The 21,273-nt window shown below is 43.0% G+C and overlaps 1 protein-coding gene across 1 annotated transcript; it reads left to right on the top strand.

The window, feature by feature from the left end:
• The first annotated feature begins 8,063 nt into the window (after window positions 1-8,063).
• Window positions 8,064-20,309, top strand: rcor2 (REST corepressor 2). The gene is made up of 13 exons (XM_036548622.1): window positions 8,064-8,132; window positions 9,069-9,195; window positions 9,859-9,915; window positions 15,435-15,515; window positions 15,686-15,738; window positions 16,205-16,366; window positions 16,790-16,914; window positions 17,515-17,581; window positions 17,886-18,128; window positions 18,220-18,297; window positions 18,527-18,584; window positions 18,857-19,092; window positions 19,287-20,309. Exons 2-13 carry the CDS (start codon window positions 9,075-9,077, stop codon window positions 19,638-19,640), a joined length of 1,635 nt encoding a protein of 544 aa, XP_036404515.1. The 5' UTR covers window positions 8,064-8,132; window positions 9,069-9,074; the 3' UTR covers window positions 19,641-20,309.
• Window positions 20,310-21,273: the final 964 nt, after the last annotated feature.

The following is a 21,273-nucleotide window of genomic DNA, read 5'->3' as shown; positions in this document are numbered from 1 at the left end:
GATATCATTACTGGATCTGCCTGAGCATCAGTCTGTAGTCTGGCTTGCTCTTGTACATAATCATTCGTTCGTTGAGCAGAATCATGAAAACTGAATCCTACATCACTTTTTGACTCACAGATGGATTCTTTGCTGCACACAAGAGCTGCCGCCAATGCTTCAGCCTTTGCAACCGCTGCTGCTGCTGTTTTTTCAGCATTTAGGACATCAAGTTGTGCGTCTAAGCATACTTTCTCTGCATCCAAACGTGCTTTTTGCATTTTAATCTGCATTTCCTTTTCTGCATATTTTGCTTTGGCTTTGGCCTCTTTAGCCTCTGCAAGGGCTACAGCAGCTGCTGAGCTGGCAGAGGAGGCGCAAGAGCGCTTAGATGTTACTGACCCACCAGACCGGGTAATTAGGCTGTTTGGGGATCGTGACTTATGTTCTTCCATAATGTTGTGGGAGCCTGCTTCGCACTGTTCTGAAGAGATGACACTGACCTGCTCTGCTGTATTTCAGCCCGTTAGGAAGCAGTCGTTTTACTATTCTGCCACCCTTGTACGCCCTGCACAAGCTGACAGATAGATAACTCCTCCTCCAAATCACCACGCTGGAGAGAGTACTCGGTGAACTCTGTTTAATGGTGTACTGGAAGCGGGTAAAACTGTAGGAAGATACAACATAATAAACACATGAATTCCTGTATATATCAATAAAACAACCATGAAATGAGACCTGAGTTCGTTTTAAGTGTGCAACTTACTTGCCATTTTAACCTGTGCTTTGACAATTAACTAAAATCAGTGTTTAACCATTTTAAGTGTTTTAACTATGACAATGGATTATCTTATCCTGCACATACTAACCAACACATATATCATAAACTCACATTAAAACATGAAATGTCACTCAAGGCTTTATTAACAACACAAACATACCGACTGTGCATCCAGGAACATGAAACATAACAGACAAAGAGAATTGTCGTGACCAGAACTTCTGAAGCCTTTTCTAACTTTTTCCCTTAACTAAACACTTCCTGAACAGAAAAATGAGGTGCTGATGACATCATCAATAGGCAACTAACTCTTAAAGAGACAGTATGCACTTCACTGACAGCACAATAGGAATTAAAAATATTAAATATTATTTTGCTCATCTATCTGGAATATTATTTTATATTTATATTTTTAGCAGTAGCATATTTTAGATGTGCACAATGTATTGCAGTTGTTTATCACAACTGCAATTTTACGTAGGCTACTACTCATTTAATGTTGACATATCACATTTCCTTTTAACGTTAATAAAATCCTTAATAAATATTGACAAATCACCATAGTAGGCTACAAAACAAAACAGAAATATGATGCATAAACCTATGCATCACATTTGTAGCGTACTATGTCTACATTAACAACAAATAAAAATATGACATCACTGACTAGGCGTACAAGTATATTAAAATGTTTGGGCTCAGTTCAAAACTTGTAAAACGAAGTTTTTCTCTTCGGATATAAGCGTGGCTCTTTTTTTCCCTCAGTGCTTTTTTTTAGTTTTAGCAAATGACATGTACTTAGGCTATTATACGCATTAAAATGTGGGGTTCTATTACCTTCCTAAAGACAATGTATACTTTGCGGCTGTATGATTATTTGAATAATAAGATGCAGCTTCACATAATGAATATTATGACTTAATTATTATTAATTTCATTGACATTTGGTTTTCACATGTGCTGTTTTGCCGCAGAGCAGGCTAATAATGGACATGATGTTTGGAACAATGTAGAGTAACTTTTAAAATGCAATGAAACTATTTACAGATTTGTGTATGCCGCCCGACCAGATATGGAAATGAAAAAATCAGTTAGTCAAAGATTCGAATCATTTTATTGAACTGAACAAAAGGAATGAATCACTAAAAAGAATCGTTTTGAACACCACTACATACCAGGCAGTAAAAATGTGGTTGCAGATGTTCTTAGTAGACAGCCATTTGTCAAGGAACGTGTTAGTCAGAGGTTAGTGACAGACCCCTACAGTGTTTTGCTTGAGGAAGCACAACAGATCATAGGAAACATCACACAAGATGCCTTCAGGCTGAGCGCTAACTGTCAAGAGACTGTGCAGCATGGGCCTACCTTTTAAATTGGAGATTCGCTCACGTGATAATGAGGAGGTGGCTGCAGTTTTGGATGGGCAGATTCAATGGGAAATGGATCCCAAAGGAAGAGCTGTGACCTGGCTTCAACACAATGTCCAGAAACTGATACCACCAGGTGAGAGTGTTTTACCTGCATTTTCTTTGACGGATCTTAAAGACAATCAGGGAGAAGATTGTACATTGTAGTCCTCCACTAGGTTGCACAGGGCCAGAGACCCTCAAGAAGAGAGAAAACTAATGAGACACCTAAGGTCCTAAAAACATTAAAGCAGTGGGACAAACTGAAGCTGTTGGATGGAGTGTTGTACAGGGTGAGTCAGGATCCATTGACTGGGAAGAAGAGGTACCAGTATGTTGTTGCCACTTCCCTGGTCAAGCATGCTCTGCGGGGTGTACACGATGAAGCGGGTCATCAGGGACAGAATAGAACTTTGTATCTGATAAGGCAGAGATTTTTTTGGGTTGACATGGAACAAGATGTTTGTTGAATATGTGAAGTCCTGCAAGCACTGTGTTGTCAGCAAGACGCCCAGACCTGAGGGAAGGGCCCTCCTTGAAGTCATCAAAACTACAGCGCTGCTAGAACTAGTCTGTGTAGACTTTTGGTCTGCAGAAGATATGAATGGGAAGAGTGTGGATGTTCTTGTTGTCACAGACCATTTTACTAAGATGGCTCATGCTTACCCATGTCACGACCAGTCGGCAAAACAAGTTGCATGCCAGCTGTGGGACCTATACTTTTGTGTGTGCGGGTTTCCTGAAGGCTTCATTCAGACCAAGGCGCCAATTTCGAAAGCCAGTTGATTCAAGAACTGATGGACATTGCGGGGTAAAGAAATCCAGGACCACCGCATACCATCTGATGGGGAATGGCAATGTTGAGCGTTTTAATAGAACGTTGGGAAGCATGATCAGAGCCCTGCCTCCACGGTCAAAACAAAGATGGTCACATGTTGTCTTGTTTTTACTTGGATTATTATTATTAGGGGTCCAAGCACTGAAGGTGCTGGAACCCTCTTGTTTTTACTTGGATTATTATTATTATTCTGCCGCTTTTGCAATCTTGGCCATAAAACCAAAACTGTGCATCAAAAAGTCACCACAATTGGTAGCATAGTAGAGGGTCATCTCCTGAACAAAGCACTGCAATATGGCGTCCATAGGTCACATGACCTGGCAGCCATCTTGGATTGAAATCGCCATTTTCAAAAGCTCAGCCCACTTGAACCATTTGACAAAAAGTCACGAAACTTGGTATACAGGTTCCCCTCATCACAAGGAACAACTTTGCCTCATGGACCTTTCAAGTCCGCCATATTGGATTTTGAGCTAATTTACATAATTATGATTTCCGCAAAAATGACATCTCCTGAACGGTTGGTCCGATTTGCACGAAAGCTGCTACATCAAAAAAACATGGCCTTCACAAGCCAATCAATTTGCCTCATTTCCTAATTAATATGCAAATTAGCCAATATCATTCACCGTTGCATCAGTCATTCTGAAATTTCCTCTGCACAATGACAAGGCCTCACTGATAGGACATTCCAAATTTGAACGTGATCCGTCAAAAAACAGACTCCACAACACGCCCATTTTTAACCCAATTTTTAATATGTGGAAAATATACTTAAAAATCTTCTCATGAACCGTAACTTCAATTGATGCAAAATTGCCATGTGTCGGGCCTTTGGGTATGCTCTATCTAAACTGCGCAGGAATAGTCGCTACGTCAAATAACACCAGAGCTATGTATCAATGGTGACATAATGAGTTTTTTGACATTTAATACTCATGTGCTTCTCAACCAATGTGCTGATCGGCACAAAACTTGGTATGTAAAACCCTTATACTGACTTCTGTCTAATTTATGAAGGAAAAGTTACTATATCAAAAAACATAGCCGCCACAAGCCAATCATTTGCGTCATTTACTAATTGATAGGCAAATGAGCATTAAAGTCTTCTTAACACTGGCTTGTGAAAACCTTCATCACAGACTTTTACCGCATGAAATTCAAGACCCCCAGGCAATTAGCTTATTTGGGCTTGGACCCCGGAATTGCTGCTTGCAGTTATATTTGAAGCTTGCTGTTTCTGAGTATTTTCATAAGTTGTTAGTTTCTGTATGTATGAGTGTTGTAACAATCCTCTTCCAGTTGGAGTTAACGTTATTTTGTCAAGTTAATTAATGTAACTCATTTTTCGAGTTAGCAATTATCAGTTGACAACGCAGTTAGCGTATTAGCTGCGTTGTATTGTTTAACACGAAAGGAGAGCAGATTCAACAAGTACATGTGCAGAATAGATGATAAACATGATGCCCCATGTTGTATCAGGTATGCTAGTTTTTTTTTAAATTATATTGGTTAATTAAAAGTGTGATGTCTCATTTGTCTGTACAAATTGTTCGCAATCTGTGTTGTAATACGAACACGTCTGTTATTTAGAACAGTCACTTTGCAACTGTAATATGCCACTATGCGATCACGCGATACATTCCATACTCAGCTATAATACGTGTGATTTATATTGCTAAGTGTATAATTTTATATTACAGTTATTATTATGAATAGTATTATAAATTATTACTATGTTGCTAGGCTAGGATGTATCGCTATATCGCTAGGCGATAGAACATTTCTACATTGCTGTATTAGTGCCAGTAACCTTAGATAATGTTCATAATTATAACAATGATTATAATCCTAATATTGTATTATTATGGTATGGTAGTCTTTTGTGTTCATATTAGTAATGCAGTTGCACTAATGCTGAAGTGGAGATTAAATCCGGCAGATCAGCATTCCGCATGGTGTGAAGTGTTTCTTTACAACACCGCAAGCACAGCTCGTCGAGCCATACGAGGTTTGCTACAAAGGCACTCGCTTGTAAACTCGAATACAAAGGTATTCGCGTTTACATCGCCTGCGCTCGCGCACACACACAGATCACCGAAAGCCCCTCCACGTACTCTTTGTCTTCGTATAATCTGTCTCTCAACGAGGAGGTGGGGCATTTGGGTGGAGGGGAGTTCTTAGCAGGGTGAACAGCAGCAGTTGCGACTGTTCATTTTCACGCACCGGTCCATAGCAGTGTCAATAATCTGAAGCTAATGCTGACTAAAATCATGACCTGAAAATGACTTATGCCTGTGTATTAAACACAATTTTATGAGATACATAATATTCTGAAACAAAATGACAGGCAGCGTCATTGTCATTTTGAAGTAAACACCTCTAATAAACAAAAGACAAAACTGGATCGCTGACAAACACAAGCGTGTGCCTGTGTGCACGCATGCATCCCCTTCTTCATGGATGGTAAGTGTCCACCTGCAACAACTGCAGAAGCAATGTGATGTAGTGCTTTCATAAGCAGAGAGATTTGGATGGATTGGTACTGTGGGCCTGCCAAGCAGGGTATCTGCTGAGGAGACGGAGGCAGTGTTTTAGAGGGACTGTGGTGGAAGCAGAGAGGGCGTGGCGGTTCTGAGAGGTGATGGAGGTTGGAAGATAAGAGCAGGAAGGCAAGACAATCAGAATGAGGAGGGAGGATGGAGGTGCAGGGAACAAAAATATAAGGGGATAAGATGGAGAAGTATAGGTGTGAATCAAAGAAGAGGAAGGTTCAGGGGAAATTGGGATTTAGGGAGTATTACGGAGCAAGCACTGCGTATTATGTCTTCAGAATAACAATGTTTGTGATGTTATGTGGTAGTCTACTCTCTGTGCACTCTGCAAGGTCAGTAAACCATGTGTCTGTAATTATTCAGAAAACCCACATTCCATTCCCCTATCTTCTGTAACATTTTATAATCAATAACCAGACAGCCACGATAGATACATTCGACAAATTGTTTGGTTAAGAATACCATGTCTACCATAAATCTGCTTGTTTTATAAATATGTACATTTTAAACCGAATGTAACGTCAATGCGAAGTAAAGCTCAAACACTATTTGCGAAGGACTGATGAAAGCACAATATAACAGTTCTCCCACCGTCTTTTCTCTGCCTACTTGCATATATTAACCAAGTCTGGACGACCTCAGCACCGCGATGCGCTGTTGATGAATCCCTTCGCGTTTATCCTGGAAAGTAGCTCCTAGCCATAAAATGATGTCTTTTATGGCAAGCGGTTTTCTGGGGGGGGGGCACGGACTACTTTTTTGATATACAAGTTGGTTGAGGAGACAGGCGAGCAGGCGGTGGGGGCGACATCTGTGTGCGAAAGCGGGGTGTGGTGAGGCCAGCCGGCACGCGCACTTTATGCAGCCGTGTTTCTTTATACGGGAGCTGTGTGTGAGCGCTAGCTTGTGCATATATACGAGCCCCTATTGTGCTTTCAAAGGCCGCTGTGCAGTTTTGAGGACCAGATATTATCCGATCACCGAAGGAGCTAACTTGATAAGTTCAGAAAACGAACTTGCTCGCTGATGGCTTGCTAGCCCAGCTATTGCTGTAGCGTCCAGCTAACTGCACCGAAAATGTTTTCATAACAGCACTAGTACTTGCGTGAATAAACAAAAGGAGCCAAACTTGACCGACTGTCGTTGGTGGAAGAAACGAAGGAGACTGGAAAGAACAGAAAGGTGATCTCTAAGTACTAAGATATTGGCTTAAGCTTTTTTACTGGGCACGTCGGCTGAAGCCCACGCTGGATTGCTCTTTCGCTGTTTTAGGTAGTTAGCTAAGTATTTCCTCTTACCAAGGTTGCTAGTTATCTTTATTTGAGAGAAACGACGGACTGGGTGTCGTGGGAAAGAGAGGTGGAAATGGAGATAACTGAAGAAAGAAAGGTGTGAGGAGCAGAAGTAGCGGCTGGCAAGAGAATTGGACCTGGCAAGTAGTTTACTATGTTTCAATATTTGCAATGCCGATGGTAGGCTAACTCAAGAGCATTCAGTCAGAAGTTTACTTTTCAACTGAAGTGTTTGCAATATTCACCAAACAATGCATTTGCATATAGGGGTACCTCGCCTGCTTGCAAACTACCCCTTTGTTGCCCCTGTGTGAATACTGACGTTTAACTTTTGTAGGCTATTCAGTAACACTGGCTACGTGGCCATTATGCAGAATTACTGTCGCACATTTATTTACTTCAAAAAGTTGTTACATTTTCACGTCTCCCCTTCAATCTAGAAAAATGAAATTAAAACTCACGTAAGGAAACAAATATGACCATGGAGCGTTGTGTGCAGTGAGGCACACTATCTGGCTAATTGTATGAAAGGGATTTGACAAATTTTTGAAACCTTACATGTGGTCGCTTGAGGTGGTTATTGTCCAACCTTATATCCAAGCAATAATAACAATAAACACAATGTCTCATAACAATACATTAATGTAATGCATAATAATACCAACCAGTATCTTTTCTTTTCATCTGATGGCAAACAATAGCTACTAACATATTTTAACAAAGAGCAAACCAACTGACGGGACGTGATGCCGGAGTTCGGTTAACATTCGTGTGTGAGAGTACCACCTTGGAAAGTATACAAAGGCTCCGAGTTAATTTATCTTAAACATAGAAGATATTGTGAGCTAATGGCAAAATACGCGAGAGATCCACTGGGTTAAATACATCAGTGCAAATGCGTATCCTACCCAAGAGTTCATAAATCCGGAAACAACTGAGAAGCAAAGTCAGCGATATCTCGGCGAGTGCGCAAAAATGCGTTCAACTTTGATATTTAAGCCAATCAACGATTTTTGTTTTCGGTCTGAAAATAAGTGAGGTTGGAGTAAGTTTCCTTGGCTTTGATTGAATGCTACTAGGTAGTGCCCGATCAATCGGTTCAGCGACAGAATATAGGAAAAAGTCTTGAAGCCGAATGGTAACATGGACGAATGTCTTTAGCTAAATTTGAGTTTGAATGACAATGAACAACACGACCCGCTGTGGTGATATCACAATATATAGGAAAAATATCTGTCTGACTTTAACGCTCACCAACCCAAGATAACTTGATCGTCCCAGGTAAGTGTGGTTGGAAGAAGAAATGATTGGATAAAGTTTAAAGTTAAAAGTCGACAGAGGAGCGACAGATAGTAACTGGATAAGCGGGGAAGACAAAGCGGCAGGCTTTGATGTGCATATTACCCGTGTTGTAGTATGTGTATGTTGCATAGTGCCTCGCGCTTGCCACTCTGGTTCTCTGTGTTTTGTGTGAATGATGCCCTTGAGAATTTTTCGTGACGTCACTTTTGTATGTCCGTTTGTTCTGCATTGTGCGAGAAGTGTGTGGACCTGTTTTTAAAGACAGTTACGTTTGTGTGTTCAGTTGGCACTTGCAGTAGTAGGGTAACTTTTATGGATACGACAGCTGATATTATATGTTGTGAACTGAGATAGATAATACTTTATTGATATAAAAGGGAAATTGGCTTGCCAACAATCAAGCATGTGAGATACACAACATAAAATAAACATAAAACATAGGACAATAAATAAATGTATGACAATAAATAGAACAATATATACTGCAACTGCAAACTGCACTGTTAAAGTGACAGTTGCAGAATTCTGGTAATGTCCATAGTGTGCTGCTTGCACGTATTGCACATGAGGGGTTTCATACTTGATTGCAATGAATTGTTGCACTGGGGGATCAAATGGTGATCTCCCCATGGCAGAAAGGGGAGGTGTTGAACAGTTTTATTGCCACTGATAGGAACGATCATCTGACGCTCCGTGGAGCACTTTGGAGGGATAAGTCTGTTGCTGAAATATGACAGCCAACACGAAGATTGTGGATTCAAAACCCACTTCCTTAAGTTAAGATGGAACAGAGTGCTTTACCTCAGTTTGTTCAAAGTGCAGGGTTGTCCAGCTGCAGGAGTGACTGTGCTCTGTGGCTGATCCAGGATTAGTGTGCCTGATGAGGGAATGTGGTAATGTGTGGTGTGCTGACAGGGAGACATGCCGTCAGTGATGGAGTGGTCGGGGTCTGGTGTGCTGTCCCGCAGTAGAGCCAAAACGGTCACCAATGGCAACCGCCAGCATTCAGAGGAGGAGAGCAGTGAGGATGAGCACTCTCACGGTAAACATCCACACGAGTACGAGGCTGGGGCCTGCCGCCACCATCCTGGCTTGCAGCAGAGTGCTGACACTTTCGGCTGCGCCAGTACACTGGTCCTGCTGCTGCCTGGGCTACTTAACACTGCACAGTCCTCCTGTCCTCCTCCCTCTGCATCACTCCGTCATCCCTCTCCCACAGACTCCTTTCTCCTCCCCCCTCTGCATCACCTCCTCATCCCTCTCCCACATTCCTCTCTCCTTCTCCCTTTGCATCATCCCCTCATCCCTTTCCTATACATTCCTCTCGCTTCATCTCTTCTCCTTGTCTCTTCTACTTCTCCATCACTGCCACCCACACACCTTCACTTCTCCAGCCAGTGTTACTCCCTGTGTCTCTCCTCCTCTTACCCCTGTCTTCTCTCTCATACTCCTACGATTTCTCCTACCTTGTCCATTTCCTTTCACTCATTCAGTCCATCAGTCACTAGTTATAGTGCATCATTGCAATTGAAGCTGGCGCAAAGTACTGAGCTGAGGGAAATAAAATGCAGAAAAGCTTGGGAACTGGTTTCCTGATCCCAGAGAAGGGCTCTCCTCCATCTCTGTATCTCTCCCATATGCGAGATGTGGAGGTTTCCTCAGAGTAACGCATCTTCCTCCCTTCTCTCTCTTTCTCTCTCCACAGACAGCATGATTCGGGTTGGAGGGGAATACCAGGCCCAGATCCCAGAGTTCAAGCCTGGTATGAAAGGGGCAGGGAGGAGGGTGCTGGGATTCAAATGGGGAGGCAGACATGGGAAAGGGGAGGCTAAGGGGTACATGGGGAGAGAGAACAGGATGGCTCTGTGAAGACTTTCTGTCCTGTGTCTATGAGTACATGGGTCTGTATGAGAGAGAGACAGTGTAATTAGTCTAGATGTGAAACATATCTCAGGATTGTATGTTCACAGTCTCTTCTGTAAAGCAAATTTTGAATGGTAAACTGTTGTAGGGTGGGTGAAATTGCTTGGAACCTGATGGTAAGCTGGAAACGAAGGTGGCATAAGGGCAACTTTAGCAATACACTACTGGCAGTGACAGGGAGTTTGTCATGGAGGCAGTACGGGGAGCTAGCAGTTAGCCATGCTCTCCACCTATGTGTCTTGCTAGAAGAAAGAGGCAGGTCCAACACACAGAAGGTGTGCGATGCTAGGGAGGTAATCTGGTTGGCTAACTGGTGATGACAACAGGCAAGCTGGTTAATGAAGAGGCTTCACGGTAACCACGTGATTGTGGTGTAGAAGCGCAGTGTGGTACACATAGGCACTATGGACTTCATCAAAACCTTAACAAATGTTATCTAAAACTGTAGTTAGGTCAAAGAGTATGGAGCTAGAAATTAAAACTGATTCCTGGTTAAGCTGTTCTTGGTGAATAGCAAGACAGCTAGGTGTCTATATAATTTGCTGCTTAACCAGAAAACTGGTTTATTGTGTATATATGTACTTTGCAGCTAGTTTCCACAGTTTTGAGGTAATATTTATTGTATAGAATTTTGGTTCACACAAGAATGTGATATTCTCACTACAATATTAGTTTCATTAATTTGTGATGCAGCCAAGCAATTCAACTCTCAAGTTATCATACTAAAGGTAAGAATAAATTTTGTCCACTACCATTTTTAGGATATACAGATAAAACTTGGCAAAGTGAATATAAATGTTTGCAACGCAGGCTGATATGTGGTATCCCCAATAAAATATGTCATGGTGATATCAGATCACATTATACTTGAAGTTACTGTTTCTGGCAAATAGAATACTAGTAAAGTAACCTGGTAACTGTTCAGTGTGAAAACTGCAAAATAAGCTGACTTGATTTTGGTTAAAGCTGTTGAAGATGACCAATGATACTAACTGGTATTGTACTGTACTCCAGTCAAGCTAGAAAGTTATCTTGTTTTGCTTCTGATTAATACTGGCCAAATTGCTCTTGTGTCATAGCTAAACTATGATTTATAACTTGCTAGGGAGCTGTTTAAAGGTTACAATTCACTAGCCCTGTAAGAAGAGGAATCTCCTCTGAGCAAGGAATTATGGGAAGTGGGATCCCTCAGGGATTGGTGTTAGGAAATCTGCTATTATGTATTTACATAAATGACCTTGATAAGGTCATTGGAATCAAAATTGTTAAATTTTCTGACCCTAAATTCAGAGGTGAAGTGAAGAATTTGGAAGCTACCAAGGTGATTAAAGGAATCCGGAATGAGGCCAAACATTAAGTCCTACATATGGGAAGTAACAACATAAGACGTGATATTTTTTTGCAGTACAAAACTAGTGTCTCTGCAATGTGGAAAAAGACTTGGGTGTAACAGCTGACACAAGTCTGGCTGGATCTAGATAGTGCCAAAACCATAAAAAACACAGGCAGGTATGCTGCAATATACAGTGCTGCTTGAAAGTGTGTGAACCCCTTGTGCAAATATAGATTTTTTTTTTTTTAATTTTTACCATGAAAAGCTGCTGTGGCAGGACCTGATGAGGGCAGTTCATGCCAAACCTCACTCAATTGGCTGAGTTCTGTAAGGTGGATTGGGCAAATATTCCTCAAAGCAGATGTCAAAGACTGATTAGCTTTAGGAGACATTTAATTGAAGTTGTCGCTGCTAGTTCGTGCTGGTTCATGCATTTTTGCACACTTTCACACACTTTTTTTGTTACATTTACCACTTTTGTTAAATAAACAATGTATATGTATATATATATATATATAATATATAAATAATATATAAATGTATATGTATATATATAATATATAAATAATATATAAATGTATATGTATATATATATAATATATAAATAATACATACATAGACTAGGGATGTGCATCTCCATCACTGAGGCACTGAGATGCGATACACATCTCGATGCATTGCCAACAATCCGACACATTAAAGATACATATGAAGCAACTACTAATGCGATACGATATGATTCACCCCTATTGCGATGCAGTGCGATTCGACATGATTTGATTCAACGTGATACGATGCGATGTAAAAAGAATATGATGCTATGCAATTCAGTATGGTACAGATAGTTTGATTTTATTTCTTTGGTTCTTCTTAAGCAGACAGCAAGTCATAGATTAACTAAAAAGTGCCATTTACTTAAGTTATTTGTGCTGCCTTTACTTTATAGCAGAACGGCTTATTTTGCAAATTGCATGTGTCTTGTCAAATTGTCCATCTCTTGAGAAATCCAAAGTGTCACCAAACATTTGATTTGTAGCAATTCGGTGGAACGTGTAGCTCTTCCTCCTCCATGATAATCTGTGATTCACCCGGATACGCCTCCAACTCGTGCGAGACTTTGCCGAGAGACTTGACTTGGCCACTGACAGCAGTGGAGATGAGAGAGCACACTTGAGAAACAGTTTAGAGAGGAGGAATCAATCTAAATATAAAATTATTGGTCACAAATTATTGGTCACATCTCTAAATAATAAAGGCATAGGGCCTCTACTAATAATTATATATAATTATCCATAAATCGGATTTTACCAATGCAAAGATATTAGAAATGATGCATCCTGAGTTCATCCCAGATTGTATCCGGTGCACACTTTTTTAATTGGGGAAATCGCACTGTGAACTGTTATGCCGGTGCACCGATGCGAATCGGTGAATCTTCCCATCCCTAACATATACTGTATATATTATATACACTGATGAGCCAAAACATTATGATCATCTGCCTAATATGCTGTTGGTCCTCTGTGTGCCACCAAAACAGTGCCGACCTGCTGAGGCATTGACTCTGCAAGACCCCTGAAGGTGTCCTGTGGTGTCTGGCACCAAAACATTAGCAGCAGATCCTTCAAGTCCTGTAAGTTGCAAGGTGGAGCCACTGTAGATTGGACTTGTCGGTCCAGCACATCCCACAGATGCTCAATCGGATTGAGATCTGGAGAATTTGGAGGCCAGGGCAACACCTAGAACACTTCATCATGTTCCTCAAACCATTCCCAAACAATGTGTGCAGTGTGGCAGGGTGCATTATCCTGCTGAAAGAGGCCACTGCCATCAGGGAATACTATGGCCATGAAGGGGTGTACCTGGTCTGCAACGATGTTTAGGTAGGTGGTACGTGTCAAATTGACATCCACATGAATGGCCGAACCCAGGGTTTCCCAGCAGAACATTGCCCAGAGCATCACACTCCCTCTTGTCGTCTCCCCACAGTGCATCCTGGTGCCATCAATTCCCCAGGTAAACGGCACACGTGTACATGGCCATCCACGTGATCTAAATGAAAATGGGACTTATCGGACCAGGTGACCTTCTTCCACTGCTCCAAGGTCCAGTTCCGACGCTCATGGGCCCATTTTAGGCGCTTTCTATGGTGGACGGGGTCATCATGGGCACTCTAAACGGTCTGCGGCTATGCAGGCCCATACGCAGCAGGGTGCGATGCACTGTGTGTTGTGACACATTCCTCCCGTAACCATCATTAAAATTTTCTGTGACTTGTGCCACAGTAGACCTTGGTTGGTTTGGACCAGATGGGATGGCCTTCGTTGCCCTTGTGCATTAGTGAGCCTTGGGCGCCCAACACCCTGTCACCGGTTTGTGGTTTGTCCCTCCTCAGACCACTGTTAGTAGGTACTCACCACTGCTGACTGGGAGCACCCCACAAGCCTTGCCATTTCAAAGATGCTCTGCCCGAGTCGTCTGGCCATAACAATTTGGCCCTTGTGAAAGTCACTCAGGTCTTTACTCCTATCCATTTCTCCTGCATCCAACACGTTGACTACGAGAACTGATTGCTCGCTTACCATCTAATCTACCCAGACCCTGACCTGTGCCCTTGTTTGCAGATGATCAATGTTATTCAGTTCACCTGTGAGTGGTCATAATGTTTTGGCTCATCAGTGTGTATATATAGTTTGTGTTCTTTATTTGGAATGTCTATTGGGGTTTAGAAAATTAGATTTTATAAGTTTACTTTAATATTTTATACAAAATAATGACAATCCCTGAAGGGTTCACAAAGGGAAAAGATCTTCATTACAAATCGAAGGAGGATTTATTAATTCATACAGTATTGTGTCCAGTCCTGGGCACCACAGTATAACAGGACATTGTAGCTATTGGAAAAGTACAGAGAAGGGCAACAAGAATGGTTCCAGGTATCAGACATCTGAGTTATGAAGAAACACTTAAGATACTTGATCTTTTCAGGAGGGTTCAGGGGGATTTGACTGAGGCTTTTACATTTTAAAAGAACTAATAAAGTGCAACTTAGTCAAAGGTAAATTTCAGTCTGACATTAAGAGGCAATTTTCACTCAGAAAGTTACAGATACTTTCATAGGCTGGTGAGCCATACTATGATTAAAGCTGAAACATTAAGTATAATTGAGTTCATAAATTTAAGATGGGATGAAGTTATTGTCCTCAAATGGATTTAGAATTCAGAATGGCTACAAGCGACTGCTTGCTTGGTAAAAGTAGGTACCCAATATGTCCTTACTACATAATATAAAATTGTTTAACTTCAAAAACTGCAGCACAGAAAACCACAAGAAATCTCCTGAAGTTGGAATGCTGTATCACCTGTATATACAAAACCAGACAGAAAAGCACACAAATGCTGTTTGAGAAAGGCCTGTTGCTAAAAGTCATAGCAAAAGATTACAGCAGCGCACACACACTCACACTCTTATTTACACAGCTTACATTGTGATGTCTGTCATTGTCCTCTTGCCTGCACACATTAGATTTTGTCCCTGGTGTCTGCCTTTTCAGAAGCAAAATATTTTCAGTTTCTTTTTTCAGTAAAAAGCAGAATTCTTTGTGCTGGTGTTGGAGGTTGGAGCGGTCATGAACACACTGACCGTACACGAGTAGGATGTGGCAAACGAGGGCTGTGCTGCATCAGCACGGCCAGAGAATTAATCTGTAAATAATTAGCTTGCAAAATTGCTTTTGGAAAAATTTCTTTGAACTATTTCTTTGAACGGATTTCTTTGAGTACACTTACACACATACTGTTTTACATAACAGCAATGCATCATATATTATGTGTCATAATATTAATCCATTTTCCTTTGCAGAAAGTATTGGAAATTCAGACATGCTTTAGCAATAGTGCACAACTGTTACTTGTATGTAATGTTTTGGTAGTGTAAAGGATACAGGATGTGAAAGTGCTAACATCAGGATGCTTTCGCACTGTGACTGCCTGTGTGATTTGAGCAGATGTAACTGTGTCCACAGACAGCCCAGCACGCTACAGTGAAAAGGACCACAAGGGCATGCTTGTCTGGTCTCCCAACATCCTTGTATCTGATGCCAAGCGTAAGCACCTCCACTTCCTCCCTCTCTGACCCTCCATTTCTCTGAGCTGTTGTTTGAAACTCAACAAAAAAACTCAGGGGCAAGGGAAACTGAAAGTCAAACTGTTGACATAAAGTGAATATCTGGAAAACCAGTGAATATCTTTCACATCCCTACCCTCTTTTTGGCAGTGGATGAATACATTCTGATGGCAAAGGAGAAGCATGGCTATAACATGGAACAGGTACCAGCATTCTCTGAAATACGATATTTGACGACAGAACTGCCCATTCATCTCTGCTCTCTGCTCCCCAGTAGAACCCTTTTCAAGCTCATACAATCATTTAATAACAGCATGGCACAGACGAACCTGTATGCTTCCTTTGTAAGTGCTGTGATGATGCAGAGTTCAGTTGAATTGAAAGAGGAAGTACCAGCCCTTACTGGTGTTAAGAAGGCAATGAAGATCAGGTAGCGCCAACGATCATTACATTATTAGCAGTAAGGCTTTTTAGTATAACTTATCATAAGCTTGTTGAGCACACCTTCACGATGAGTTATGAGGTTATGAAGGTGGAGCACTTTGTCACGGTTATCCCCAACTGAAGAGCATATTTAGGACGACACACATTGGCCCTTGACCTGGGGGGTGTGCGCGCAATGGAGAGCCCAGTCTGAGCGTGCCCCGCCCCCTCTCCCTCCATCTCCAGGCTCTGGGCATGCTCCTGTGGCACAAGCACGATGTGGAGAAGGCACTGGCTGACCTGGCCAACTTCACACCCTTCCCTGAAGACTGGAGTGTGGAGGACAAGGTGCTGTTTGAGCAGGCCTTCAGCTTCCACGGCAAAAGCTTCCACCGCATCCAGCAGATGGTGAGGAGCCGTTACTGTCTCTGACTGTAGCACTGAAACAAGACATCAATAAGGCCCTAATCACAGCTGCCTAACCTCATTAATGTTTGTCCCTTAACTATGAGATTCCCTGTCCATCTCACTGCTGTATATCTGGCCACCTGATCATCTCCTTACTGTTTATTGGCCACACAATCTCAATTTCTCTCTAGGCCTTCTCTCCAAGGTTTGTCACTTTAAAAGATGAGTCAGTTTAACTTCCTGTGTAAAGGATAAATATATTCATATTCAATAGAAGTGAATGGAGAAGCAGTGGAGCTGTTGCTCAGTTAAGACTGTGGAACTGAGTGAGTTAAATATGTTTAATGGAGATGAATAGAGAAGCAGTGGTGCTGTTGATTAGGTGATGCTGTGGAAATGATTGATTCTGTGCCTGTCTCACAGCTGCCTGACAAACCGATCTCCAGCCTGGTAAAGTACTACTACTCCTGGAAGAAGACGCGCACACGCACCAGTGTGATGGACAGGCAGGCCCGACACCTGCTCAGCAAGAGAGAGAGAGACGACAGGTAGAGGATTGAGAGAAGGGAGGGAGAGTGGGAAAGAGAGAGACAAATGAGAGGGAGGGATAACAGGTGGGGGAAAGAGAGATCAGTGAGTGTCTTGTGCTACAGCACAAATGGTAAATTGAAATGTGTATATTAATTGTAATAATTAATTGATCAATTTATAGTACTATGTAGGGTTGAGTATTGTTTAATTTATATCACTTTAACCTGTATGTATGTTTTCTCAATGCATATGATTGTTTGATTAATTACTGTATTGTTCATCTTAGTGCTTTGGCAACACAGCAATTTGTCTGTCAATAGAGCACTTTTAAATTCAAATTGAAAATTGAATTGAGAAGCAGAGATAGAGGGAGAGAGAGACAGAACAGTGACAGTTGAGGAAAGATGTATATAGAGGAACTGCTGGATAAAACAGAGGGCGGGCAGGAGGGAGAGGTAAAGATGGAGAACCCAGGAGGTGAGATTGTAGCGGTCCTGGAGTGAGAGGGTCTGGACACAGGGAGGGGGAGAACTAATGAGAGTATTGGGAGGGAGGTCAGGATGGACGAGCAGGAATAGGAGCTCACTCTAATTGAATGGTTTGGAATGATTTTCCAGCAATGATGAGATGGAAGAAGGGGACGTGGGCAGCGACAGTGACTTTGAGATCGATGCCAAGAAAGAGGTGAACAGACAAAGCTGCACGTCACCTGTGTATTCCTGCTCAAGTGTCAGCACTGAAAATCCCATACATTGAAGAAATGCCCCAGGAATTTTAGATTCAGTTATGTGATTGTAAAAATATTTGGTCTATGGTGTTTGCACTAGGCTACATGGGGCTCAGGGGCTCACCTTATCTGCATGTACTCGTCACAGTAACGACTGTGTTAATTTTTAAACACCCCGGTTCAAGCCGTTAAGGTGCATGTGTGTCTGTGTGTGTGTGTGTGTGTGTGTGTGTGTCTGCCTGCATGCGCCCCTTCTTGCAGGTTCCAAAGCAGAGCGTGAGTGTGGGAGGCCCGGAGGAAAGAGGATGTTCAGCAAGGTCCGGTCCTGTCCGTAAGGACAACCAGGGTGCACAATATCGGCACCACCCCTTGCGAGCTCGCCATCACCCCCCAAAGGGCATGCACCTCCACCAGGAGGACATCGCTGCCCTGTCTGCCTCCCCTGACACTGGTGCCCTCTCCATACGACAGCTGGACATCCAGCTGGTGTCACTCAAGAGACAGGTAGCCTGACTCAGATCGCCCAGCAGTGCAGTGGTTCTGTAGCGGTTTGGTTTGGGTCAGCATGTTGAGAATTCTCTCTGCTCCATCTCAGGTGCAGAGTGTGAAGCAGGTGAACAGCAGTTTGAAGAACAGCTTGGAGGAAGGAATCGAAGGGATGCGCCCCACTGAGGCACGCTGACATGCTGACAAAATACTTACACCTCCTTCACACTGTAGAGCTGGAACCAGGCTGGCTCATTATACCCCTTTCCCACCATAGAGATGGAACCAGCCTGGCTCATCATAGCTCTTTTGGTCGATGGCAGATTATGACTGCGATATTTGAAAATATCTCTGGTATAATTTTCATAATTGTGATTGTAAAAAAGTAAGACACACTTTAATTTCTGTTTCTGCAGCCAACCCCCAAGATCAACTCTCGCTGGACCACAGAGGAGCAGCTCCTGGCTGTGCAGGGTAAGACACTGTCTGAATACAGGGTCTGCTGTTCCAGTTCAGCTCTGGGCGTGTCCTTCAGGTTGTAGTTACTTTGTCAGCCTCTACTCTGAATCTGATTGGATGTTTCACAAGTATGTGATCTGGATTTTCAGCTGTTAGGGAGGGAAACTTTAAATGTACAATGTCATTCAGAAATTCATCTATCAACAGATATTCTTGATTTGTGAGGTGTTGATGAGACAAACTGAACTGTGATCAGTGAGATGTGCTCCTGTGCTGTCCCTCCCCAGCCATCAGGCGGTATGGCAGGGACCTGGCGGCCATTGCTGAGGTGATTGGGAACAAGACGGTTACCCAGGTCAGCACCTTCTTCATCAGTTACCGCCGCCGCTTCAACCTGGAGGAGGTGCTCCGCGAGTGGCAGGCGGAACATGAAGTGCTTCAGGGGCATGTTGGGACCTCGGAGGACATGATACACCTGGCTGGGACAGGGGGAGAGACAACCATGGGCATGGAGGAGGATGAGGTGAGGAGAGGGAGAGGGAGACGGGGGTAGTGGAGGTAGCGGAGGTAGAGAGTATTTGTGGTGGTGGGAGTACACATGTAAAGGTGTGGACAGCTAACACTGGGAATAAGCTGTTTAAATCACAGGTGTGGTGAAACTAATTCTAAAAAAAGAAACAAATTGAAACACCGTCTCCATTTCCCTTATCCAATCAGGTGCCTAACACAGGAGTGCCCTCCCAAAGTGGGACGCCCCGTCCAAACAGTGCTGGCACCATCAGCAGTACCGCTGCCAGCCAGGTCCCTCCCCTGCTGTCCCAGCCACCCCCACTCCTGCGCCCGACCCCACCCCTGGCCCCCCCAAGCCTGCTCCGCCAGCCCCCGCCACTGCAGACCCGCCCCTTGCAAACACACACCCCCCACAACCACCCCCCTCCACCACTCATCCGCCCCATGGTCACCTCCTCCCTGCACCAGGGGGCGCTCCGGAATTCCATCCCCTTGTCTGCGTCAAGCCAGCTGCCGCCATCTCTGGTGGGCCTGAAAGTGGAGGCCCCCCACTCTCACTGAGGTGACGCGCTGCTAGAGAACAGGGACCTCATGGCGGGAGCCTGCTTTCCTCATTGCCTGCAGACAACCCAACCAGCATCATCACCTTCCGCTCCTACTCAAGCCGTCCAAGACAAGAGGTTCAGCCGCCAAAGGTGCTCCGAGGGCTGACAGCACATGGGCGTGCTCTGCCAATGCCTCCATGGCAACTGTGGCTATACTCATCGCAGCCACCTTTGAGACCCTTCTCCTCACCCCCTCCCATTCTCATCCCTTGCCATCAAAAAAATAAATCAGGAGAATACAGTGGATGTCATGACAAGACTTCTGCTGTCCCCTGCTTGTCTCCATGGCAATGTAAGAACCATTCCAACTGTGGAATACAGATAGAGGCTGGTCTCCTTAGAGGCAGGAGCTTCATTGCTCTTTCACCTGACCCAGAGTGACGGGAATCCCAGTGTTTCCCCATGAGACAGAGCACTTTCAAGCTCACTGCAGGATATCAAGAAACTTTAGGCTTTAGATGCCTTTAGGTAGGGGTAGGACAGTGGTATAGAAGAAGCAAGCATAGGCACTAGACAGAAAATACTTGAAAACACTGACATCAACCAAACACTAAGCATAAAACAACACTTGAAAGAGTAAACAGGAGTTTTTTTTCCCTTTTCTCTCTGTGTGTGATGTGACAAACTGGACATGATTTTGACTTTTTTTTTTTGAATAAAGAGATGTTTGTGTCAAAACTGAGGTGAGATTGTGAACAGTGCTTCATTAAGTCAATCCTGCTTGGATCTGAGTTCTGTCAACACAACTGAGGCGAGTTGGTTTTCTGTCCTGTGCAGAGTAGATGTTTTAGGCTTATGGTTTTATGGGAGAGGTGCCCCATCAACATACATTAAAGAAACAAGCCCATTAAATACAGAAAAACTGCACAGATTTTTGAGCAAAAGCAATAAGAACCTTGAATTTGCCATTGGTTAATCATCAGCATGGAGACAGCTGTAGCCAAAACAGACCAATCAAAGGCTGCGGGTAGCCATTGATACAGCCTGATTGGGTAATAGTGTAAGGACATTTAATATGCTGGAAGTTCAGCCCAGTTTCAGTACACAATAAACACAAACTAGTTTCAAATTTAATGCCTTTTTATTTTTATTACTATTATTATTGAATTGATCATTTCTCTTTCCACAAAAAAACAAAACAAAAATAATTACATTTCAGTTGTCACCTCCCATCCCACCACTTGCACGGTCTATGACACAAAAATCATCGTAAATTACAGCAATGTAAAACAACATGAAAAAAATCAACCCTGAAGAGAAGAAACACAATAATCCGATTCCCAGCACCTTAAACAATCATCTGAAAGAACAACAGATATTACATACTTAAAACAGAAAAAAAAAATCTCAAAGATAAAAATGTACAGGTGTGCACAGGTGTCCCCAAAACTGTTCAATTGCACTATAGGTCAACTCCGCAGCACCCTCCCCCGCCCCCCCCCAACCCCTCCACCCTGCTGCCGTCTTCAAGCTGAGCATGGTTACTGAACATTTAAGGGTTTAGAACAGCAATGGCGGACACTGTACAGCAGGGTGTCTGACTCTAGTCCACACAGCTGAGCTGAAGCTCCACACCTTCAACCAAGTGC

The sequence above is a fragment of the Megalops cyprinoides genome, chromosome 16, assembly GCF_013368585.1.
Source record: "Megalops cyprinoides isolate fMegCyp1 chromosome 16, fMegCyp1.pri, whole genome shotgun sequence".
In the NCBI taxonomy this organism is placed as follows: domain Eukaryota; kingdom Metazoa; phylum Chordata; class Actinopteri; order Elopiformes; family Megalopidae; genus Megalops; species Megalops cyprinoides.
Note: the sequence above shows the minus strand (reverse complement) of the source record. Positions and strands in the feature narration are given on the sequence as shown.